Raw genomic sequence first — 25,751 nt, 5'->3', positions numbered from 1 at the left:
GTTTGAGCGCAAGAGCAGCACCGATGGCGTCACACCAGTGACCGATGGTGTCACACCATCGGTCACTGACAGGTGCTGGGTTGGATTACGTAAAAGTCGGACCGTCACGTGGACCCCGCGGGTTAGCGTACTGGTCTTCAAGAACAGTTCAGTCTTTTGACGGTTGTGGCAAAGCCCTAGACCATTCAGATTCTTTCAGCTCGTTGGGAGCCGTGATGACATCTGAGATAGTTTTAGGAGCACTAAACCTGGATAGCTACAGGCCGGGTGTCTTTCTTCACGACCAGCTCGCCGGATGCTAAAGGTGGGGCATTGTTCGACAGCGGCGTCCTAAGGTCAGAATTGCCGCCATCGCCGGGGCCGATCGGACATCCTCCCAGCGGCCTGGTGCCGAGATCGCCATCTCCCCATCCGGCCGTCAATCGGCCGTCGCCATCTGTGATCAGTTGGGACGGAGAGTCACAACAGAAACCCCTCGTCTCTCGCCAAGGGCAGAGGTCGGTCATCGCAGTCACGCGACGCCGCCATCGCCCGCTCACCAGCCCACCGCCGTTGCCGAGCAGGCGGATCAAACGCGGCCGCCGCCCGGGGCGGTGGACGGCGCGCGCGTCCCGACGCGGCGGTCAGGTGGGGTCGGAGGTCATCACACCCGGACGGCCGGGACGGGTCCGGGTCTTTGACTGAGGTGGCCCGGCCGACCAGCGGTGCTTCGGGTAGTGGGCGTGCCGCCTGGAGGATGCCGGCAGCCGCAGAGGACGCGGATACACGGAGGCAACGGGTGTGGGCGTGGAAGCGGATGCCTGGCGAAGATATACGAGGTAGTGAACATGGAATGAGGGAAGACGGCTTCTAAAGTTGCGTGACCATGACTGAAACACTCTGGATGGTGGATGCGGATTGTCTTCAGCGTCAACGCGGCTGAACGCAGCCAGAACAGTTACAACTACGCAAACAGGAAGGAACAAATGTATTGTATTGTTCGAATCAGGAACCATTCATCGGGCTTCTCACTAGAAACATATTTTAAGCTAAGTGAGCTTTCTGGCTGCTGATATTTTCGCGCACGTGGATGTATATGCGACACAAGCAGCAACTTTGAAACTGCCGACGGGAACAAGCGTCATGAAATTGGACAAAGCTGAAGTGCCGCGCAGCGGGACTGGAGGAGTTTTATGACAACAGTCCCGTGTTCCCTCAGGTTTCCTGTTCTTTGGATTGAGGCTTATTTAAGGACTCGCTTGTCCGGTGGTACAAATGACGATAACCATAAGGAGTCCGACCGCCGCACCGCAGCGTATCAAAACGACTAGAATCCCAATTGTTGGCACAACCATATACGAATGCATGTGATGTGCACATACATACATGCACACACACACACACACACACACACACACATATATATATATATATATATATATATATATATATATATATATATATACATTCGCATAATTCAGGTTTACAAAACGGATGTATATGCATAGATGCATCCATGGACAAACAAATAAGTATGGACGTAAGAGGGAAGAGAAAGGGAGAGAGAGAGAGAGGGGGGAAGAGATGGTTGATTAAAAATGACTGCTGACACAGCATTGAGGAGCATTTTGACGTACCGTTCCAGTTTCCGGGCTTTTGACTTGGCATTATCGCTTAGATTAAAGATAGCTCGCGCAAATTGCTCATATAATGTTTGCTCTTTACCTTCTGACGTTTCGAGATCCTGTCTCACCGTCGGAGAAGACTGAATGACACAAGAAATAAGTTTTGAGTTTAAAAGAATAAGAAATTGTGCGCTTCTATTGGAGAACATCTTTTGTTACAGAAAGCACAAGTAAAGCATGGCTCATTGAACTAAGACAAAATCCTACTTTCGCTGTTATGTACATAAAATGCACTCATAATTGGGGCACTACAAAGACACAATGGGAACAGTATTGCCACAATCGCATCAGTAGTGCTCATCGCCCACCACCTAATATGAAAAACAGCCCAGGCAAACCCGACAGACTAAATTGTACCAATGTAGTGTATCACTTCAAATACAACATCGAAGGCTGCAAACTTCGTTTCATACACTACATTGGTGTAGCCACAACGACACTCTCACGACGCCTGACACTGCACTTGCGTAACGGGGCACCACATACTGGACCACATACGACACGAACACGACAGGACGTTGACACAACAACTGACAGACAGCACTGCCATTTTACGGACGTGCAATGACAGCAGACGTCTTTAAAGTTGCGGAAGTATATTTATTAACGAACTCTCTTCAGCCCTAAACACACAAACAAATTCTTGTACAACCATTGCACTACTAGGTGATGGGTGGTGAGCACCATTGGTGTGATTGTGACAAAAGTATCCCTATTGTGTCTTTGTAGTGTTCCCATTATGAATACATGTTATTATAAATATATATATATATATGTATATATATATATATATATATATTGAGCATATGCATATATACATTAGGAATATTGGGGAAATACATAATTGGAACACACACATATATATATATATATATATATATATATATATATATATATATATATATATTCCCATTATGTATTTTTAATCAACGTGAAAATAGGATTTTATCTCACTTCAATTAGCCATGCTTCAGTTGTGTTCTCTGTACCAAAATATGTTTTCCAATAGTAGTGCACAATTTTTGTCCTTTAAAACTTAAAACTAACATCTTGTGTCATTCAGTCTTCTCCGACGATGAAATAGGATCACAAGACGTTGGAATGTAAAGAGCGAAGAATAGATGAGTAATTTTGCGCGGAACATTTTTAATCTAAACGATAATGCCAAGTCAAATGCCGGAAACTAGAGCGATGCGTCAAAAAGCTCGTCAATGCTGGGTCAGCTGTCATTTTTAATCAAGCACACACACACACACACACACACACACACACACATATATATATATATATATATATATATATATATATATATATATATATAAATGTATGTATCTTGCCTCTGACATTTGTAACATTATAAATCGATAAGATGAAAGCGGATGAAGGCATGTCCTTGAAGACGTTTCCTCCACCAGCGAGTTCCGAACACCGCACCAATGAGCGTAAGCCCGCAGGCGCCGCACGGTCGTACACCGCTTCCAAAACGTGAGGGCGATTTATGTGATCTCTGTTCACCACGTGGTTGAATCCAGCGACCTTGTCTGTGCGTAATAGAGCAAAGCGGGCAATGGGCTGACTGATCACGGGCGAGCCAAACCTCGATTTTTTGCGGTCTGCCGCTGACGGTAGCGGGAAACACGCTCCACTGGCCGCTGATGTCAGGTATTTCCACCGGTCCGCTGCTGGAGGAGGCGGGCACGGAATGTCTCACTTCGAGACAGTGGCAGTATCTTTCCTAGGGATGCCTTCTTTCGACACGATTTCTGAGATGGTTTCAGCGTTTGGATTATCCAGCCCCAGGTATTTAAAGGAGAAATGACTAGAGGTCAGCCATGCTGGCCGCCCTTGTGCGCTCCACCCATCCACTGCCTTGCTCCAGCCGGCGGCCATACCTGGGCCGGCTGTCACTGGGTTGGCTGTTCCCGGGCTGGCTATCCCTGGGCCGGCTGTCACTGGACCGGGCTGTCCCTGGGCTGGCTGTCCCTGGATAGGCTATCCCAGGACCGGCGGTCCTCAGGACGCGCACGAGAGGCCTGCGTACTGCGTAGGTGCCGTTCGGGGAGCGGCCGCTCGACGGCGCTGATTGGTGGCGGGATGACGTCATGCTCCGAGCAGCGCCGCATCCGGCTGCGTGCTCCTTCGGCCGTCACCGACGCGTCATCATTCACTGCACGGGCAGCGCGGCCGGCGGCGTGGAAACGTGCTGTCCTGCCCGGGTACCTGCCCAATGACGAATCGATTACGCCACCGCCGACGGGTCGTCCCGACGGGGCTCCGCGCGGTGAAGTGGAGTCGACGCGGGCCGGGCCGACCCCGACGGCCCTCCGCAGCCGGCGGGAGCTCGCTATGCGAGTCGAGCCACGCGGCGATGCGTGGCTCACGCATCTGACAACAGAGCAGGTGGCCTTGGACGCTGGCACGAGAAGCACAAGAACACAGGAGGCATGTCAGCGGGGCCATTGTCCTCCACGGACGCCTTTGGCGTGTCTGTTGTTTCCACTGCTAAGGCCCTACAATCATAAACACTTTAGGAGCCAGGCGACCACCAAACATCACCCACTTGATCTCCGCTTATTGCTCCGCAGTGCAAAACGCGATCAGATAGCGACGCGCTGTGCTGGGCGACGGGCGTGGCCTTGACTTTGAACTCGGGTACATGCCTCCGACCCGACGGTGGGGTCCGCCACGCCCCGTGACAGCGTCCCGCCGGCTGGCGGAGGTGCCAGATGGCGGTCCCCGCGCACGGAAGCTCCAAAGGGCGATGCCTCAAAAGGTGATCTTCCTATCAAGGCAGTGGAAGGCTCGGCGAAGCAAGAAGTCCCACAGGCACAGCCGATGGGAGCATGGGATTTCATGCATCGCAGTTTGCGTGTCTGCGTATTTTATTCAGCAGAAAGCATCGCTCAAATATCTAAAACAGCTCCGTCTTTAGCTATAACTTAAGCTACCTTGGCTTCGGCGAAGGTATACGCGCACTTAATGAGGCTAGTGCTCTACATATACTTATCTGCATTGCGTCGCCGTATTCTTTTGGTGCAGCGTTCGGCGGCATGGGGAGCTGGAAGTACTATTAAACAAGGGAAGGTTTCTTTTAATCTCCACTGTTCATGGAGAAAATAGCTGCTTGATTGTATGATGACTGTTCGTTTTGAAAAAAATAGGCGTGGGGAGTTAGCAAAACTTTTGGGTGGTCTAGATCCATGTCATCAAGATGCAAACAACACATGGCGTACTTAGGCATAAAAGACACTCGCGTTGCGCATATGAGCCACTATCCGGTTGGAAAAGTATGGCTTACCATGTGACCCTCTTACCTATATTATATCCGTCTCCCTTTACCTATAGGCCGCTTTAGGACTTACCTATACCTGTCAAAAGAAACACTGAAAAACGGCGGAGAAACGACATGACTCTAAGCCGTGCACTGCTACATATGCATGGATCAAGCGTGGCGGGGATCAAGACTCTGGTGAGGAGGACGCTCGTCCGAGCGTAATTCAGAATCAAACGCGCTCACACCTCCAAGATATCCAGTTCCTCAGACGCCCACCAATATCCATCTCCCCACCCCTCCCCCGAGCGCCCTGTTCCCGCTGCCCCTTCTGATGCCATGCGGGAGGCGAGGCGCCGGATGTCTGCCCGTGTCCGGGTCCGCCCCGACGCCCGCGGCTCGAGGGGCGGCCCGGTCGTGCTCCTCTGTAGGCGGCGGCGCACGTGACCGGTGCCGAGCCGCCGGTGCCGGCCGCCAGCGGCGCAGAAACCCCATGGCTCTGAGTGCCCTTTCACACCTTGAGGACCGGCTGCAGAACCCGCTGCAGAGTCTGCAGTCTTCAGTGGTAGCGGACGAAAGAGACAGCACTTTGTCCCCATGTTACCCGTGGTTTGCGAGCCTGCGGACGTCAAGACGGCACCTCTAACCTGCACTAGCTGGCGGCGCAGAGCCTGTAGCTGATCCCGCCGAACGGGCCTGGAGACATGTGCTTTGACAGGGATGAACGGGCCTGGAGATACGTCCTCTGACAACGATGAACGGGCCTGGAGGCACGTGCTCTGACAACGATGAACGGGCCTGGAGGCACGTGCTCTGACAGGGATGAACGGGCCTGGAGACACGTGCTCTGACAGGGATGAACGGGCCTGGAGACACATGCTCTGACAACGATGAACGGGCCTGGAGGCACGTGCTCTAACAGGGATGAACGGGCCTGGAGGCACGTGCTCTAACAGGGATGAACGGGCCTGGAGATACGTCCTCTGACAACGATGAACGGGCCTGGAGGCACGTGCTCTGACAACGATGAACGGGCCTGGAGACACATGCTCTGACAGGGATGAACGGGCCTGGAGACACGTGCTCTGACAGGGATGAACGGGCCTGGAGGCACGTGCTCTGACAGGGATGAACGGGCCTGGAGACACGTGCTCTGACAGGGATGAGCGGGCCTGGAGACACATGCTCTGACAGGGATGAACGGGCCTGGAGACACATGCTCTGACAACGATGAACGGGCCTGGAGACACGTGCTCTGACAGGGATGAACGGGCCTGGAGGCACGTGCTCTGACAGGGATGAACGGGCCTGGAGACACGTGCTCTGACAGGGATGAGCGGGCCTGGAGACACATGCTCTGACAGGGATGAACGGGCCTGGAGACACATGCTCTGACAACGATGAACGGGCCTGGAGGCACGTGCTCTAACAGGGATAAAGAACTCTGAACGTGTGGCCAGTAGTCTGCGCGCAGTTCAACGCCAGATGCGAGCGTGTTGCTCATAAGTTTACATTGTGTCGCAGAAGTCCTGCACAACTTGCTTCAAGAATGCCGGTTGAGGTCATTAATGATCAGGCATACTGATACCAATGGAGTGATGCATAATATCTGTGTGTGGTTAGCATCCTGTCTAAATTATTAGTGTGCGGGTGATTGGAGCTGACGCCCGCTTTCCCGCTATTATAGGCATCACTTGCGAATGTTTTCAGCCTTGGACTCATTTGTCAATGTCAGCATCTAAACATGCACATCTCTGATGGAGAAAATTATGCTTCGTCACCGTAGAACACACTCATATGTGTATACATGAATACATATATATATATATATACATAAATATATATATATATATATATATATATATATATATATATGTGTGTGTGTGTGTGTGTGTGTGTATGTGTGTGTGTGTGTGTGTGTGTGTATGTGTGTGCATGTATTACGTGAACTACGTGGGTACCGCATTTGGCTGTCATGTCGTTGTATGGGACATTTGTTGTGAGCAATCGATCGTTTGGCTCGAGCGTCGACAACTAAATGCTGTCAGCGGTTAATAGCTAACGCTCCAAATAGGACAATGCAGATAAATCAAAGCGATCTCCGTGAGGAAGACGTCAACTATCTCAGCTGTAATAGAAGCAAAGGAAGAAAGCCCAGCTATCATGCCTGATCTCAGTCCTGTGAAACATAAAAGGCTATTAGAGAAGGCAGTTTGAGCCCGCCTTTAAGCGTTCGAGATGTCTCTCCCATGACTAAAACGTAGGAAAGGTAGTGAGTGGTAGTTCCCATGGCCTTTATTTGGGAGACATGAAATATCTCGCACACTTCTGCTCCCTGCGCCAAAACCATGTCTGAACAAGCTTATCTAAGCGCGATATATATGCAAGCCATTCAGAAGCAAGGTTAAGCTTATGCAATAGGTGTCTTTTGCATCACTATTCTGTAGCAACCATGAGCAGTGGCGTGGTATTTGCTCGAAACTAGAAATCAAACACAAAATGGCGTCTGCGCTAGGCGGATCTCGGTTTCGGCGCCGGCTGGCATAAACCGTGGGCAGTTAGCGCCGTTGCTCCCATTAAGTTAACGAGCGGTGACCTCCGGGGTCTAGGTCAGCTCCGAGGTTACCACGTGACGTCAGCTCGCCGGACCCCCTCCAGTTCATCACTCCGAGTCACGACCGAGTCATGACCGGGCGCGTAACTCTTCCGGAAAACGCCAGCCAAGGCTATAGTATACCAAGGGTATGGTGTACCAACGGGTTAGTATACCAAGAAGATAGCGTACCAAGGGTATAGTGTACCAAGGGATTAGGGTGTCAAGGGTAAAGTGTGCTTACCAAGGGTTTAGTATGCCAGGGGTATAGTGTGCGAAGGGTATGGTGCACCAAGGGTGCAGTGCACCAGGGCTATAATGTACCAAGGGTAAAGTGCACCAGGGTAAAGTGTACCAAGGGTGTAGCGCACCAAGGATATGGTGTACCAACGGTATAGTGTACCAAGGATATAGTGTTCCAAGAGTAGAGGGTACCAAGCGCATAGTGCACCAGGGGTATAATGTACCAAAGGTATAGCGGGCTCGGTGTGTCTATCGTTACCAGCATCTAGATTTTAGTGACTATCATCGGTTCGGCCTTTATTCTCGTGTGCGGAAGCGACTACTACGTCTTCCTAAAGCATCTGAATGTGTCAGGATTTGTGTCTGGAAACCAGGGAGTGACATGAGACATATGCACGAAACAGACGCAAAAATCGTCCAGACCTTTGCTTTCATATCAAAGCAATGTCGGCCTTTTGCCAGGAAAGCTAAGGCGCTTCCACTTTGCAATGGCTTACCCGGTCTCATTAAGCTCAGCACTTGCATGCAAGATGATTAGGGTAGACTAGGGTAAATGTAAGGAGAGGAAAACTTATACAAAATGGTGTTTCATTGGTTCATACAACCACCTTTGCTTTTATGATACAGAACACAACCAGATCCAAATTCACAAAATTGGCTGAAAGCTAAAGCTCTGGAAATGGGATTAATCATCGTCGTAAACGAGTTCAAAGCTCTCATGGACAGCCTTATTTGCATCAAATATGTTCGTAAAATTGTCTTAAAACTTTCACATCCATGTCCTCTATATCTGGTTCTAGCCCAGCTCATGGAGCGTCAGCCGTATGAGTAATGCGTGGTAGACACGCGGCCCGGCCTCCCTGGGACCAGATTTACGTGACTTGTATAGATGAAGGTCAAATGGCAGCTGACCAAAATGGCCAAGGACGGGTAATGTGTAGCGTGACATTATATTATACGCATGTACATATCATACGCCCCCTCATTCCGGACACACTTTTCTGTTTTTATAGATTTTATCTGTCCTTTTCAATAGATGGATTTCTGAGATCGGAGCTCACGCTGAGCGGTGCTTGTTGTGTGAGCACTGATCTTTATCATCCGATTATGCGATCCCATGTCAACGGCAGGAAACGGTGGCCAAAGTTTAACGTTCTGCAATGCTCGGCACGGTCCGCCCCGCCCCCTGAGGTCACCTGACCTTGGACGCGGTGGCTGTTACCGACCGCAGACCATATTGTCAGGGCCAACAGCGCGAGCCTAAAGGGACTCGAACGCACCCTGCCACGGATGGGTGGATCGGAGGGCAGGCCCTCTCACCAACAACACCCCTGGTATGGGCAGCTCAGAGAGAAGAAAAAAAACGGATGCAAATCTTCCTACTTTGCTCTTACTAGGTAGATCGCGATGAATGTCGATAGCCTGCAGGTGGTATCCTCGACGTGGGTGCGGCGTGGTCCTTCTCTTCTCCCGGACGTGAGACAAACTCTGCTGGCCGCGCCGTCTGCCGCCTCGGCGACGTCTGGACTGCAGTCATATCTGACATCACATCAACGCAGGTTCTGCAACAACTCTGCAGCGTCAGAGACAGGCGCGAGTGTAGAGAAGGGGGATGGCGCAGAGCACACTCAGCGCTAGCACAAATGTACGGGATGTTTGCTTGTTTGCTCGGGCTCCTCGTTATTAGTGTTAGTGACTGTTGAACCGTTTGCAGTCTCCGGACGCGCTGGGAATACACGTACGTCTCCGTGGTAACGTCGGACGCCTATACCGCGTTGTATGAGCGAAGTGGGGAGGGTCGGCCGAGCCGGAATTACGTTTCGGCAGTTTATTGTGGAATCTATTACGAGCTTTGTCTATTCTGAGTGATCTTTTAAAAACTCATTGGGAGGGGTACCTATGACTTCTGAGGGATTAATGCCCCTAAACAAAGTATCTATGCATCATACTCACAACTGCCATGTCAAACATCAGGGCCCTAGGAAGACGCTGGATCCCCACCCATCACTCGGCATATACAAATCCTGTACCTATGGCCTGTTCGTCACCATGCACTACGTGGGTGTACACTACACCACTGGTGGAGGGCTTGGAGAATACACACGCTTGCATTTTCACAATGTTAAACTGCATCTCGTTAAGTTCTCAGGTAGTATGCACATTTTCACGCACTTTTCTCGTGCAAATTTCATTCCCATATCAGGTCATCTCCTCCCAACTCCATCATAACCCTACAATCCTGATGTCCCGTTTACTCTCGGAAGCGGGGTTACACCCGTGATGCGCCATGTATCGGAACCAGCGCAGAATGTTCACGCCACCAGATCGACCAAGCGACGTACCTGCAGTGGTCGCCTGGTCTCGGCCGTTTCATCTGCCACTGACTCACTGTGCTAGAGTCGCCTGACCGCCCGCCATCAGGCAGCAGCGGTCGTGAAAACATATGGGAAGGCGCTCGTGATCCAGACCTCGCCCTTGAACCTCTTGCGCCCGTTCAGCAGCGGCACAGGCCCCCGCCCGCGCGCCCCGGGTGGTGCTCTCAAGGATCACGCCTGTGCAAACAGCCGGACGCCCCACGAAACACCCGGGGCGGGTGAAGTGCAGGGCTCTGTGCCAGACGACCGCCTGTTTCATGGACGGCGGTGCAGGAGATCTCATCCTCAGTCCGCCAGCTGAAGAGGTGCGGGTACGCCCCTGCTGCAGAGTGTAGTGCGCGGCTCCAGCCGAGGACAGTTCACGTCTGACTGGTGGCTGTAACAGCTGCCGAAGAAAACACACGTTCATGATCGATGACTTTATGGGCTGTAGGGTAGCGGATGTAGTTCGAAGAAAAATCAAGCAGTGTGGATCCAGGCTGGGTGCGAGTTTAGCGAGTAGTGCGAGTGTGAGGGTGCGAGTTCCAGCGTCCAATGTGCCACCGTGATCCTTTTAGTGCGTAACTGAGCGCAGTCTCACCACGTAGCGGAGTAAAGATGCCATCGCAGGTTTTGATTGTCAGCATCCGAATGTGTTTCTATGTTGGTGAGAGCACGCTCCGCCCACATTGGCCAATCCAAACGAGACCGAGCGAGATCAGATCACAAAAACGGAGCGCCAGCTGCTCACCTTGACGGTCCGGTCCGGCCCCGTCCCAAGGTCAGTCGGGGGTCATCCGATGGTCGCCGGCTGAAGAGGAGCAGCCGGCGGCGGCTGCGCCGGACCCTGACGGTCGCCGGCGGATGGACGCGCGGCGCCCGCGGCGTCGCTCGTCCCACGAAAATGTCGCCACACCGGTTCCGGGGCGGGATGCGCCCCGCCGAGCGCGTCCCCCGTAGTGCTCCGTGGGTACTAATGAGCGCGGTTAATTGGCCCAATCGGAGAGGGTACAGGCGCGTGTTAGGCGCGAGATGGAGACGCCAGATACGGCTGGATTTAGGGCCACCGGTCTCCGGGTTATTCAGAAGGAGTAGTTAACAGGTAGAGGCCTCCCGGATGGTTAGTGATATCATGGCACTGATGAACATGACCAGCCTGCTATCTAGATACTTGGACAAACGACGAAACGTAACTGGATCGTTCTATCTTTACTTATATTTAACCATTTTGTCCACGTCAAGCTAGACGTAGCTTGTATATATAATTATCTCCAGCTAACGTCTGTAACCTAATATTTCAGTCGACTTCTGTATGGTACTTGAGTGTTCTAGCTTTGTTTCATGGGGATTGCCCGGCATTCGTTTTTACATGCGTGCCATCTGAGCCGCGGGCAACCGTGACCAGGGGCGCAGGAAGGAGTTCCTTAAGTTGGGTCGGGGGAGGGACAGAACTCGGCGATTGTAAACCACGCCAATTTTAGCTTTCTGTCGGGTACCATCGATGGATGAAACCATAAAAACCCGAGACTTAATGAGAAGGCTTGCCTGCACCCCTGGCTGCTACGGGAGCCACGCAACGATCTTTTTCAACTAATGGTAGCCATTCGATTGTTTGCAATCAAGTTGTACAAAAACGTACTGTAATAAATGACTCTTTTTTACACTACGATTGCGTCATTACACTCAAGCTACCGCGATACGTTCATAAAAATGCGCCCGCCCACAATGTACGGTTCATGCGCAGAAACTCGCACGAGGGCCGCGAAGCCAGATAATTAATAGGGCGAACCGAGCCACGGCACACACCATGTTAACAAAAAGACGCGTCAGCCTAATGAGGGACCTGAAATGGTTGTGACCGCCTTTGTTTTTTACGCCAGGTTTAAAACATAATGTGAGCAACAAAAAGTGGCTGTGGCGTCCGTGCAGTCCTCTTCCACGCCTGATGTCTCCTTGGTTATGAGTCCCTGTGGGACGACGCGACCTTGGAATTGAGGCTCCACCCGCCCTGCGCGCGCGCGCCGGAGATCACGAATTGAAGCCGAGCCACGGTGGTGCGGCACCTCACAGACGCAAGCTCGGTCGCATCGCCTCAAGTGAGAACAATGTCTACGCCGGTTTTACGCCTTTCGTTCCATCACGACGGAAGCTGGACGAGCACGCTGTTCTCTTAACAAACTGACCCCGATGGTGTGCGCTACCTGACCATCACTGACAGCAAGTTGCGATACGCCCACGTACGTTGTCTGAGCATGACCATGTTAGTTTCAGCAGAACGGACGTCGCGGCCTCCAACGGAGCCAGTGACAGCCAAACGACAGCATCACTTATGTATTACAATGTTGCGCAATGATACACATGCTTTGACGTAGTCAGGGAGAGTTGTACACGGGTCGTGGGAACCAAGCAGCGGGCACGGACGACGCATTCCAACAAAAACGGAATCACGCTGAGACCTTAGAATCGTCCAGGCGGCCGGTCACCCTGTTCACTCGTAACCGACAAGCCAGCCGCTTGCCACAGTTCAATGGCCCGTGTGGCCTGTTCGCACGCACACACTCACACTCACACTCACACACACATAGAGTACTGTAGATGAGAGCCGCCGGAGTGTGCAGAGCCCGCGGGCGTGATGAGGGCGCGCCGGCGCCACTTGCGGCGCACCCCGCCGCAGTATGCCGGGCGACGCTGGCGCCGCCTCCTGGGCGGCAGGCGGAGCCGGCCTACCGGACAGCGGGCGCCGGTGGCGCCGCCTACTGGACGGCAGGCGGAGCCGGCCTACCGGACAGCGGGCGCCGGTGGCGCCGCCTCCTGGGCGGCAGGCGGAGCCGGCCTACCGGACAGCGGGCGCCGGTGGCGCCGCCTACTGGACGGCGGGCGGAGCCGGCCTACCGGACAGCGGGCGCCGGTGGCGCCGCCTACTGGACGGCGGGCGGAGCCGGCCTACCGGACAGCGGGCGCCGGTGGCGCCGCCTACTGGACGGCGGGCGAGACTGGCGCCGGCGATGCCTGCGCTGGCGGCTGCGGCGAGGCGCCCGTGCTGGGCGACGGCACCGGCGAGCCGATGGCGGCGACGGCGGCTGGCGCGCCGCCCTGCGCCAGCACTGCCTGCGCCTGCTGGCGCGCGCGGAACTCGGCGGCACGCAGCTGCTCCATGTGGAACTGCTGGCGCTCCTGCAGCAGCTGCTGGCGCTGGTACTCGAGCGTCTCGCGCTCCTTGTCCATCGTCGTCTCCAGCTCCTCGAAGTGGCGCAGCTTGATCTCCAGCTTCTTCATCTGCGTCTCGACCAGCTGTGCCACCAGCGACTTGATCTTACGCTCCTCGACCGCGGCCAGGTGCTTGGCCTTGATGGCGGCGGCGCTGAGTGCGGCCGACGCGGCCGTCTGCAGGCTAGCGTCCTTCACCAGCCGGTCGCGTTCCGTCTCCACGCGCGCCACCTCCTCGGGCGTGGCCGGCTCGGCCGGCTCCTCCTTGACCGGCTCGCCACCGGCGGCGGCGGCGGCGGCGGCGGGCGCCGGCTGGTCACCGCCTGCGCCGGCCGCTTCTTTCTCCTCGGCGCCGGCCGCCTCCTTGGCTGCGTCGCCGTCGCGCTTCTCAGCGGCCTCGTCGCCGTCCGGCTTGTCGCCGCCCTCGCCGCCGGCGGACGGCTCCTTCTTGTCGGTCGCCTTCCGCTCCTCGTCCTCCTTCTCGGGCACGGTGCCGGCGATCCCGCTCTGCGGCACGGGGCGCGGCCGGTCAGCAAGGCGGGGTGGGGAGGCGGGCCGGCGGCCGCGGCACGGGAGGCGGCCGGTCAGCACGGCGGGGCGGGGAGGCGGGCCGGCGGCCGCGGCACGGGGGGCGGCCGGTCAGCACGGCGGGGTGGAGAGGCGAGCCGGAGGCCGCGCCGCCACACGGACACGCGGCTTCACGTACGTGTGTGAATATCAGTGCCCCATGAGTATCTCCACGGATTGTCATGGCACAAAAAAAGAATGTCTGGTGCCAGGGTTAGAGTTTTGCAACATCAGTTATTTTTGGGTATGGGGGGATGAACCATGAAAATTACAAATCCTACGCCAAAAAATGCACCATCAAACAGGGTTTACCTTGGACATTGTCGGAAACTTTTTTCTCAAGTTGAGGGCCAAGGGTTGAAACTGAAGCCCTGGGAGGAGCTTGAGCTCCCCTCACCCCGACCTGAAAAGGAAGCTAAACCCCTGCCCGGAGACACCTACAGATGATCTACCGCACGCCAACGTAACGGAACTCTCCCCTGGATGAGCATTCCACTTAATTTCAATATCCTGGTAATCCGGTAAATACCAAAGGAAAAAGGAAATATCGGGGTGGTTGCACGGCCGGCGGGCACGGCACTAACACAAAGTGGCAAGGGCGTCGTGAATTGGGAAGACATCGATCAAGGAAGTTCATTAGCCCGAAATCAGCACAGGAAGCCAGTAATGTATTGTGCAAAACATATCTGGCATTCAATGTTAACGATCGGGTGCCTTCGCAATGTTCATTCGGCGCGAGAGCTATGGGAGTATCGCATACCAGTGGCGTGTGACCAGTATGGCGCAGTTCGCTACCTGCGGGACTCAAACCCGGAGTCGATGCCATTCGAATACCGATTTCGCCGCTCCGATATTCGCCGAATCCGAATACTCCACCGAATATTCCTTCCAAATTTCAAATATTCAAATATTCAAACATTCAAATACTCCACAACTCCCACCCTCCCATGCACCCACCTTCTCCAGCGCCGCCTGGGGTTCCTTGCCCTCGGCGATAGCTCGCGCCACGTTCTTGACGTGCTGGTCGAGCAGCGCCGACGGCACCTCCTCCTTGATGCGCGCGAACTCCTCCATGGCTGCCTTGGCGGCGGAGGCGGCCACGCGCGGGTCCACCGTGCTGGCCAGGAAGGCCACCGTCGACATGATCGGGTTGCCTGACTTGCTGAACGGGATCGGCTGGTACGCCAGCGGTCCGATGGCCCCCTCGCCTGCGCGCGCAAACCCGGTCGTGTGGTTAGCTCGCGCCACATACCGTACAGGTTACGAAATAGCGTCAGTTCTCCCGCGTACAAGGCGATTGTGGGGCGGGCCGACGAGTAGGATGAACCATGGGGAAATGGTAGACACGACACACGAAAGTTCACCAACGCACTGCAAGTTGATGGACCTAAGACAGATTTCATGCGAACATACGGCTTGTGATCGTGGCAAAACCAGAAAAATACGTCGAACCGAAACGGATACTGAATATATATATATATATATATATATATATATATATATATATATATATATATATATATACGGATACGGATACGGAACCGAAACACAGTAACTGAGATCACCAGCAAAGCTACTGGTTAGATTATCGTAGACGGCAGGACGGTAATTATGACAATCAACACCAACCAGCCCCGCATCGCGTCAGAAGCACTCGCATTCGCAGTGGCGTTCCGTACCCCAGGTGGGATCCTCCAGGTAGGGGTCCTCGATGGGCAGCCGCAGGAAGTACAGGATACACTCGTCCTGCGTGCGCGTGCCCACGTGCTCACACACCTGCCGGCGGGGGCGGACACCTGCGTCACGCGCGGCTCTCAGGCACGACAGCCGTGGCCGGGCCGCAGCACCGGCGCCGACCGTGGCGAGCGCGCGCGGCTCGGCACCACAAACCACCAGCCGCCGGCGCCGCACCGGCCGGAATAGTGGCTCAGTGACGTTGCAGTGCTTTTACGAGTATCTCACGCATTTTCGGTTACAAACACCAGCGAAAAAATACACAGCAGCCCTTCTGACTCGGACCCGCTCGTGCCTCCCCGCCGCCTGCTGGGCGCCCGCTGCCGATCCGCCGGCCGCTGCCGCTGACCTTGTTCCAGTCGTCCTTGTACAGCTCGAGCGCCTCGAGCAGCAGCAGCGTCTCCTGCTCGGTCCAGTCCCGCGCCAGGTTCGCTGCCTGCTTGTTCCGCATCAGGCCGGACTTCTTGGCGTACCTGGCCACGCACAGAGAGAAGATGCAATGAGCTCACGGCGCTGCAGGGCCGGACAGGGGGTTCAAGAGGTGATACGAGCGGTGCCGGGCCAGAGACGACCGAAGAGAAACACCACGCAGCCGGTAGGCACCGCCGGCATGCGTAGCTGTGTAACCACAGAGGCACGCTAGTCCGTGCAGATTCCTGCTGGTAGCCGTCTGTCCCGACCACCTACATAGCTCATCACCAACACGCCCCCACCCGCCCCGGACCCCAAGTTTTGACAAGACAACCGGCAGACCGAAGGCCGCCGCCCGCCCGAGCCGCCGGCTTACTGATCGAGCTTGAGGCCGAAGTTGTCTGTGATGTCCTTGGCGTCGGCGCGGGCGCCGGCGCCGGCCGCCTCGCCGTCGGGCTTCTTGTCGAAGTCGCACAACTGCTTGGCGGCCGACGGCTGCCCGGTGCGCGGCGGGTTGATGGGCTGCAGGCCGGTGGGCGTGTCCGACAGCACGTGGAAGTGCGAGGTGGGCGGCGGCCCCATCGACATGGGCCGGCTGTCGCTATCCACCTGCCGCCGGGGGACGACGGTCACGCGCGACACTACGGCGACGGCAGCGCCCGGCGCCCCGCCCCGCCGCGCTGGCGCCAACCACCGCTCGGCCACGCTGCGGCCAACCACGGCAACGGCGCCTGAGCATCAGCTGGCGCGATCCAACACAGTTCACACGGCACCAGCTATCCGGTGATTTGTCGCCGGTCGAACAAGCTCGGCTCTCCAGTAGCGCTGCGGCTACCCCACGCGGCGCCGGCCGGCTGACCTGGTAGTTGATGAGGCCCCACTGCTCCAGGAAGGCGTGCACCCGCATGATGGCGCAAACATCGCCGGCCAGGTTCCGCCGGGCAGCCGTGCTCGTCATGTACTCCGTGGGGTTCAGTCTGCCGGGCACGGGGAATACATGAACGGACAGCAGTACCGGACTCGAGACGCACGCCAAGCAGGGAGGGGGGCACAGGCAGGACACCCGGTGTGTGCGGGGTCTGGGGGACAGCAGCACTTAGTTGCTGGCAGGGGTCATTGGGCATGCATGGCCATTGCTGACAGCGGAAGACTGTCGAGTTGGGGGGAAACGATCGGGTTTTACGCACACACACACAACCGCTGAAAGGTCACGGCCAGTAACACACGCACACACCACACACAAACAATCAAAACCGCCCGACACAGATGTTCTTACCATACCAACGGCTGGCTACAGCCCCTGTGCTAGCCTCATCGGCCCACCTGTATGTGTCGATCATGAAGTTCCTGTAGGCCAAGTAGGTCTCTGGTGTCTTGCTCTTGTTCTTGTCGTTGAAGAACTCGGGCATGGCGCGCTTCTCGATGCCGTGGATGGCGTTGTAGTCGAACCAAGCCGAGTAGCTGGGCACGATGATATTGTGCGTCTGCTCAGTAGCGTTGTCCTCCATCTCGTCCTGCGGCGGCGGCGGTGGGCAGAGCGTCAGGCGGGAGGAGGGGACGTCGGCCCGGCGGACGGGCGTGCGGCCGGGCAGCGGAGCAGCCTCCGTGGCGGGGCGAGGGGCCGGGCTCCAGACGCGAGAGCCAGTCGCCCCGCAGCAGAGTGGCGCCCGTCCCCCCCCCCCCCCCCCCCCCAGCCCCGCAGGTGGTATCGGGAGCCAGCATCGCGCTGGGGCTTTCAGTCAGGCCGGACGCGGGCGAGTCGTGTTCAACTTGAATTGGGGCTGTGGTCTTCAGTTGTCGTTTGGGTGAAACTTAGCACGAGGCACAGACCCCTGTCACTAACAGGCGTTCACTTCAGTGTGAACACTAACACTTTGATGCCACCAAGCAGTCAGTCCTCGTCAATTTTTGAAAGAGCAGAGCCAGTTGCAACCATTGACCTCACTCGGCGTCAAACGCAACAGCAATAACGGAAGGCGTAAAATGAAAATGAGTTTAATACATTCAGTGACAGTGGTGGGTTATTTTGTGTAGTTACAGTAACAGCCTGCCACCGTGCGTCACTATGAAAGTGGTACAATGAATGTGATCACTGGCAGTGATGTACTAAGCCAAGCACACTCCGGAGCCTGATGTGCCAGCTGAAAGCAAAACACGCATTCAGCCATAAGGGCTGAATAATTTCCAGGACCCTGGTGAACGCATTTTCGTCTGACTGATATCCCACCGACCAAGAAGTTGCAATATAACGCGCGCCAGTTACCCACGACGTATCAACAGCAGCTCAAGGCACATCGCTGGCTTGGTAGCGTTAGCCTGCCGCGGCCCGCGGCTCCCAAACCAGCTACGCGCCCCGCGGCTCCTCGACTAGCCCCGCGCCCTTCAGCTCCGAGTATCCCCGCGCCCCGCGGCTCCCGGAGCGGCCCCGTGGCTCCCAGAGCAGCCCCGCTACTCCCAGAGCAGCCCCGCTACTCACAGAGCGGCCCCGTGGCTTCCAGAGCAGCCCCACAGCTCCCAGAGCAGCCCCGCTACTCCCAGAGCGGCCCCGTGGCTTCCAGAGCAGCCCCACAGCCCCCAGAGCAGCCCCGCGGCTCCCAGAGCGGCCCCGTGGCTTCCAGAGCAGCCCCACAGCTCCCAGAGCAGCCCCGCGGCTCCCAGAGCGGCCCCGTGGCTTCCAGAGCAGCCCCACAGCTCCCAGAGCAGCCCCGCGGCTCCCAGAGCAGCCCCGTGGCTCTCAGGGCAGCCCCGTGGCCCCCAGAGCCGGCCCGCGTCGGCTCACCTTCTTCTCGTCGGCCGCCTTGCTGGGCTCCTCCTGATTGGCCTCCTCATCCAGGTCCACCAGCGTGCCGCCCTTCACCGGCTGGTTGTCGCCATCTTTCTTGCTGGCTGCGGACGCCAGGGGCCGCGTTGGGGTTAGTCGCACCCAATGGCTAGCCGTTAGTCAGATGGCGCGGAGGAGCTCCACCATACAGCCCACGCTGAGACGTCAGACGGACAAGACCGGAAGCCGATGACACTGTGTGGCGGTCATGTCGCTTGTCCACATCGTATGTGCTTGAAATTAACTGTACGCTACTGAACGGTCAGATGGCGACGAAAAGGAGGGGGTTTAACGACCGCTTCACAGCCGAGCACACGGACCGGCGGCCGGGCGCGGACTTACAGCCTTTGGGGAGCGCCACCTCGGCAATGCTGGTCTCGGCCGGCGGATCCTCCATGTCCTTCGTCAGGTCCTCCTCGTCGTCGTTCTTGGACCGCTTGCTCTTGGGCTTCGGGCCGGGAGTCCTACGGATCGGCAGGGCACAGGCCATTGGCAAATCTGAGCCACAACAGTCGCGGAGGGCGCAGCGTACAGCGGCGTGGTCGTGGCAGATGACGCTGTACTTGTGAGACGCTTACTTGCATGACACGCTACAGTGCAGGTCACACACGCGCCATACGATATCTCCGCCAAAGATCAAACAACCGCTCCCAGTGCACGGGAGCACCGCGCCCATCCGGTCTGCTGGTGGCTTACTTTCGGGACTTGGATTTGGAGGCCACCGGAGACGGCGAGCGTTTCCGCTTTTTGGAGGACTTTTTGGCCTTCTCCGACTCGCCGGCGGCCATGGCGTCCAGGTCGTCGACGGACAAACACATCTGGTGACAGTACACTGGTCAGTCAGCTCTGACATAGTCACATGACGCCATGCAGGGGTAGACCGCAACGCCAACCATGGGTCCTTAAGCAAGTGCAACTGTTTTATATCCCTGAAAGCCAAGACAGTTACCAGCACTTCTGAGACTCACGTCCAGGATTATCCTGGTTGGGTCAGCCAGAAGTGCTGCCTTTTCTCCTGAACTGGCTTCTTCATACCACAGCATTTGACACAATAACTAGATAAAAGGTTTATCGAAATTCCATATGCATGATCGTGGCTCGCGACAAGCCTGGGTATGGCAGCCTGTCGTCGAGCATTCCTTTACCTCGTGTTTGTTCTTCTTGCCCGTCTCGTCGACCTCGTAGTCTTCCTCATTCATCCACTCGTTGTACTCGTCCAGGTCCTGGACCCAGTTCAGGGTGACTCGCCACTGCTTCTCGGCATCGAATTCGGGCGACTCGGGTACGTTGTCGTCCAATTCAAGACCTGCGCATGCGCAATACGCGCGTAAGCGAACAATGTAAAGGAAGAACTATCAAATTTGCTACCACCTTTGCCAACATGCTAGGATTTAAGGCATTATATGTGCATGACGTCAGCAGGTCACACAAACAAAATCCTCATTATTTGTTCCACAAGCAACTTAATGCCAGCACTAAGCAAAAATGGATCTGACCAAAAGGATAAGTCATGCAACTGCAGCAACAAAATATCCCGAGACACGTTTCAGACGAGAGGACGCCCCCCCCCCCCCCCCCCCCCACGTTCCGTTGACTACGTCGTGTCGACTGACCTGTGACCCACGTGTCGTACGAGTCGGGGAAGTAGTACCAGTGCAGCATGGTGTACTTGTCGCGCTTGAACAGCGGTCGGGCGTACTCTTCCTCCAGCGGGTCCTGCGTCGGGTACACCACGTGCGTGGCCTTGTCGCGGGACTCTGGCGGCGCGGGTCCGGGTACGTCAGCACCACCTGAGCCCAGCACACCCCGCGTGTGCCTCTGATCTTCACGGGCTCTTTTGGCCTAGTTCAGGAACACCACATAGAACACAGCTGATCACCATTTTACACAAATCAACGTCACATCAACACACCAAACACGAAGAGCACGCAAAGGTACGGCCCTCGTCCACTCGGCAAAGCGGGCTGGCCGTCCGACGCGGGCGCAGGGCGGCCGCCGGTCGCCGACGTACCGGCGATGGTGCCGCCGTGCGCGCGCACCGTCTCCTTCAGCTTGTCGCGCTCCGTCTTGTCCACCTCGTGCGCGATGAACACGCTGGGGATGACCAACTGGCCGGCGGCCACCAGCGTCTTCTCGATCGCTTGGAACAGCTCGATGTGGCGGTCCATCTTGGACGGCGACTGTCGGCGCCCGGCCACCCGCCACAAGTTAATCGAGGACGGGGCGACTGCGAGCCGGCTCAAACTACGCGCTGGGCCGCCGCAGAATGGGGATTTGCGGCACGTATTCGCCCATTGAATGGCGGGCTAGACCACACGAAGCAAGACGGATGGACGCAGTTTCGGACGTTGAAGGTTTATGCTTGCATGTAGATTACCACGTCGGTGGCAACTTTTGAATGACACATCATTGTCTACTGATGGCAAGAACATGAACACGTCTAGAACATCCATTGAAAGCATGCGCAGTGAGTGATGTAGGACTAACTTCACAGTAACAAGATGCTCCTTACCTGGAGATCAAACCTTCGTAGGGCATGGTCCGTCTTAAACTTATATACTGCTGCCAGAATTTGACATAAACCATTGCCTGGTTCGAAGTCCACAAAACACCGTGCCTATGGAGAAGACACCAATGTGAGATGCAGAACAACACAGGCAAACGTGTCATTCAGTCAACATGATGCAAAAACGTAATCAAATGACGCACGTAATAAAACAATACGGATGAGATTAGACGGGCTAATATGGCAGTGAGAAACTTTCTTGATAAGAAATGCTTATGAATTCATTTATTTAAAGGAAATTTCACACATCTGAAGGCATTGAAACAAGCGTCAAATACGATGAAACAAACTCAGTTTTAAGTGTTGCCATACTTCGTACGTGGAAAAGACTGCTGTAGACAACACAATTCTCCATTTAGAAAATATGTTCCTCCATGGTTGGTTTCGTTGCGATGGTTTGACCACGTCATCGTACATTGCAGAGCATTGATTGAGAACCAATTGACGGCCGCTATATGTGGAAATCGCGCTCACTAACGTCAGATATGAACGCATCGGCAACGTTTTCTTGGTCTTGCTCGCCGCATGGCTTACGGAATGACACGACTTGAATGACGTCATCATAAAGTCATGAATGCCGAGGTGACTTTGAAAAACTCTCCCCAATATAACTTTCCCCATTTTCGCCGGCGTGTAGATCAGAAACCGGAGGGACTTGTGTCTTAAAAAGGGCAGGATTGTGAACAGCACCGAAATATTTTCAATACGTCTATTTGTTCAAAGCCCCACATTACTCTCTCTGAACCACACACAGGTGACTTACCATATGCTCAATATTAAAACAAAATCACATCAAGCTGCTGTTATTTGGAATAAAAAGCTATCAAGATACTACACAAATCCAACACTTTCTCACCGGACGTACGTAAACGACACAGCCTACTTCCGAAACATACCTCACGCCAGCATGGCGTCCTGGCTTCCATTATGAGTAACAACATCGGCAGGGCAGATAGGCTGGGATCATCATAGGCTAGGATAGGTTAGGATCATCTTCACCCCCAAACTCCCAACGTGATGGAATAAGTGCAGGAAGAGCACAGGACCACGACAGATGGCAGAGCATGTATCTGTGATGATGGCAGAGCATGCTGTGTATCTTCACTCAGCACAGGGATACCTGTTGTCAGAGCTACAAGGGGGCAGGTGGGAGTGTGGTTACATTAATGGGCAACTTGTACTGGTGATGGTATCTGGGTGCCAGCCAGCAAAAATGTTGAAGCTAAAATGCTATTATCAACAGATAATGTTACTGCCACACAAGGGGAGCAACATAGCTTGGCACAAATTTCACTAATTAACACAGGTGTGTCACATGCTGCAATGACTGGTACTGACCAGAACCTTGCAAAATGACATTTCAAATAATTGCACCATTATGCATGATATGGTTAACAAAATATATCCACATAAAATAACCAGCCACACAGACTTATCATTTTCGAAAAAAAATGTAACTTACTGGAAGCCGTGTTCTAGCGGGTTTGTCAGCATCCTTTCCGAAGTTGTCCTCTTGAAACTGTATCAGTTGAACAACAAGCTGGACTAGACTCTTCGCTGTTGGAGGATCTGCTGCGACGTGCTGCAAAAAAATTGGGGCACGTGAAGCCGACCCCTTCTGGTCCATAATGCCTTCCATGCCAGGCGGGGATCTTGAACACCTTAGATAACCATTAGCGATGGAGAACCTACGTTTAACTACACATGTTTGGGGCAAACCCGTACGTCGTTAGTCAAAAACATAGAAATTTGCATTGTCAAGCTTCCCAAAAACAGGGCAGATTGCTGCCTTGCTTGTGGCAGGACCAAGGCTGCTCCAAGCATCTTGTCCCTGTCACACTAGTCTGGATACAATGGCAGGTTTCAACAACATCTTATCAAGAGGAGGTGGAGCAAAGACCCTTAGGCACCAGCACAGATGTTTGAAGTCCTGGAGCAGGTCTGGAGCTGGCCAGGTCAGGCTCACTCAAACTAGTCTGGCCAGTAAATATCCACATTACTGAGAGCTCCAGGAAAGGTCCCAGAGCTCCCAGCACATACCCCAATGAGGGGTGCTTGTGTGGAACAGGCTTTGGCATAGGCCTCCAGGATGCATGCCGCTTTGCCCCCCCCCCCCCCTCCCCATCCTCTCCACCACCCATTCTCTTCCATCCTGCAGCCCTGAAATAATTCTTACTAGCCAAAATAGCCCAAATCCCATTGAAACCAGAATATCTGTGATGTATGCAAGGGCAGTTGTTAGGCAGAGTGCCACATCTGATACACAGCAGCTGAATTTGTGCGCAAAAATTATTTTCCTCCAGCAAACTATAACAGAGGGATTGAAGTGGTCTATATTCACATTATGCATGTCATTATAAACTTGGTAACAAATTTAGCCATGCATAGCAGAAATGATGCCAGCCAGGCAGACTATGTGCATTGCTAAAAATGGAATAATATTTGGGTTGTTCAAAATACCCAAGGTCAGTTTGATAACCAAGATTACAAAGCAGAAAACATATTTAGTATTGCTGGTTTGTTGGTGGTGTGCCACATGCCAGTATAAACTGGTAGCTAATACCTTTTTCATTATTTTCTCACCTCTTAGTGAGTGCAACAGCAAATGCATGCCTACTTTCTAGGCTATAAAGCAAGCTTCAACTTGAGGCTACAATGCGTGGTGTGATATCATAACAAAGCATCCTCCAATGTATGCACCTATGAAGGCTGTCATTGTGAAAATGAAAAGAATGACACTCAAGCATTTCAATTTGCAGTTGAAAAGACCCCAATAATTTCTCTAAAATGCCATCACTGGTCCACAAACTATGTCCACAGCATATATATTTTGCCAACAGCAGGAAAATTTTGATATAGCACCTAATCCTGTGATGAAAAATAGAACAGTTCTGATTCTACTAGTCCTTTTCTGTTTCCGCAATGTTAATATCACCAGTTTTTTGTGAACTTACCTGAATGGAACAAGATTTCCTGCATAAAACATCCACCTTATAGATTGTGAATTAACCTGGATGGAGCAAGGTTCCCAAATAAAATGCCCACCTTATAGATTAGCATTTACTGAATACATCAGATAGTAATTTGAGCTCTTCTAGCACATAAATAAATCAAAACAATATGGTACTTGATGTCTTCATTCACAGTGCACAACAAACACCCTTTTGAAAATAATATTGTATAGAAATATTGCTGGACATGTTCTCAGCATGATAAGTTATTACCTGATGCTTCAATAATAGTTACAACACCAACTGCACACAAGACATCACTTTGCCCATACCTACTTGTGCATCTTAAGCCAGGAAACTGCAAATTATGCTATTTTAAACAAATCACACAGCAGTTCCATATACCATTCATGCACCATCAAATGCACCATGCATCTACCAGACATTGGTGCTCCAAGCATTGTGCTCAAGCATTTGAAACTTATGACAAGACAAGTTGCACTGTATTTTCACATTCTTAAGATGACACTTTTGGAGTGGGCCTGCCTGAAAATACCTTTGCTACAGCATAGCCCCTTGAAAAAATAGATCCTTACATGCTGGAACTGATGGTCACTATATGCTTACACAATGATCTCTCAAAACAGTGCCCGTGCACAAAATTGAAAGCTGCTATCTCAATGTTACTTTTAAGCCAGACACATTCTAAATAACAGTTATTTTCATAGTCTGGCCTCCACATAATCTGAAGGCATATAAGTGCTGAAAAAACTCCCAGCTCGGAAGTTACCTTAACCTACTAAGAACATACCATCCATATCCTCCTGCCACAGCATGCTCAGAAATTGTGTGTTTTGGATCATTGAACGATCACAAAAATTCATATATTTCGTTCAAGGGCACATTTCAACCCCAAAGCATATGCATTTGTCTGGGCCTATACAAAAAGCCGGTCCCAAAGCGCGACAAATGCAACGCACTTATACTCGCACTATTTTAACAATAACTGGCGCTCAATAAAGCTTACCTTCTTTGAATTCTTTAAGAGCCACGATTTCACACCCTCAAACAGTGCAAGGACTTCTGGAGATTCGTAGAACTTCGAATTCGGACGACCATCATTTTTTGGAGCGTACGCCATCTTGTCAGCGCCGGCGCATTTAAGGTTCAAGGTCTGCACTGAGGACGCCAAGCTGCTATGGGCCTAAAGTGCTGCTAATATTCCTTGATAACAAAGCTTTTCTGCCAAGTCCATGCTAAGGTTGGAAAAAAGACAATTCTATTACAATTTGAAGTAAATCATCTGCGAATCAGCGATATCAATACTCAGTTGATTGATTGCTTTATTAGGTCGCATCTTACCCGAGGG

General features: G+C 53.7%; 1 protein-coding gene across 1 annotated transcript; it reads right to left on the bottom strand.

Annotated features, from left to right (window-relative positions):
• Positions 1-623: 623 nt before the first annotated feature.
• Positions 624-25,532, bottom strand: mor (SWI/SNF- related protein mor). The gene is made up of 17 exons (XM_037223748.1): positions 25,410-25,532; positions 22,894-23,013; positions 21,378-21,482; positions 20,877-21,045; positions 20,479-20,622; positions 20,011-20,171; positions 19,562-19,683; positions 19,208-19,329; positions 18,824-18,930; positions 17,368-17,558; positions 16,904-17,021; positions 16,421-16,653; positions 15,983-16,106; positions 15,579-15,675; positions 14,857-15,107; positions 13,199-13,839; positions 624-729 (listed from the first exon to the last, which is right to left on the bottom strand). Exons 1-17 carry the CDS (start codon positions 25,521-25,523, stop codon positions 624-626), a joined length of 2,925 nt encoding a protein of 974 aa, XP_037079643.1. The 5' UTR covers positions 25,524-25,532.
• Positions 25,533-25,751: the final 219 nt, after the last annotated feature.

The sequence above is a fragment of the Pollicipes pollicipes genome, unplaced genomic scaffold (assembly GCF_011947565.3).
Source record: "Pollicipes pollicipes isolate AB1234 unplaced genomic scaffold, Ppol_2.1 Scaffold_4881;HRSCAF=5763_pilon_pilon_pilon, whole genome shotgun sequence".
Lineage (NCBI taxonomy): Eukaryota > Metazoa > Arthropoda > Thecostraca > Pollicipedomorpha > Pollicipedidae > Pollicipes > Pollicipes pollicipes.
This window is presented reverse-complemented; position numbering and strand designations above follow the sequence as displayed.

Coding starts and splice junctions, on each gene's coding strand:
- mor (XM_037223748.1), bottom strand. CDS start 25,523: ATGGCGTACGCTCCAAAAAATGATGGTCGTCCGAATTCGAAGTTCTAC. Junction 16,654..16,903: donor GGGGCCTCATCAACTACCAG/GTCAGCCGGCCG, acceptor CCCCGGCGGCAG/GTGGATAGCGACAGCCGGCC. Junction 15,676..15,982: donor ACAAGGACGACTGGAACAAG/GTCAGCGGCAGC, acceptor CCCCGCCGGCAG/GTGTGTGAGCACGTGGGCAC.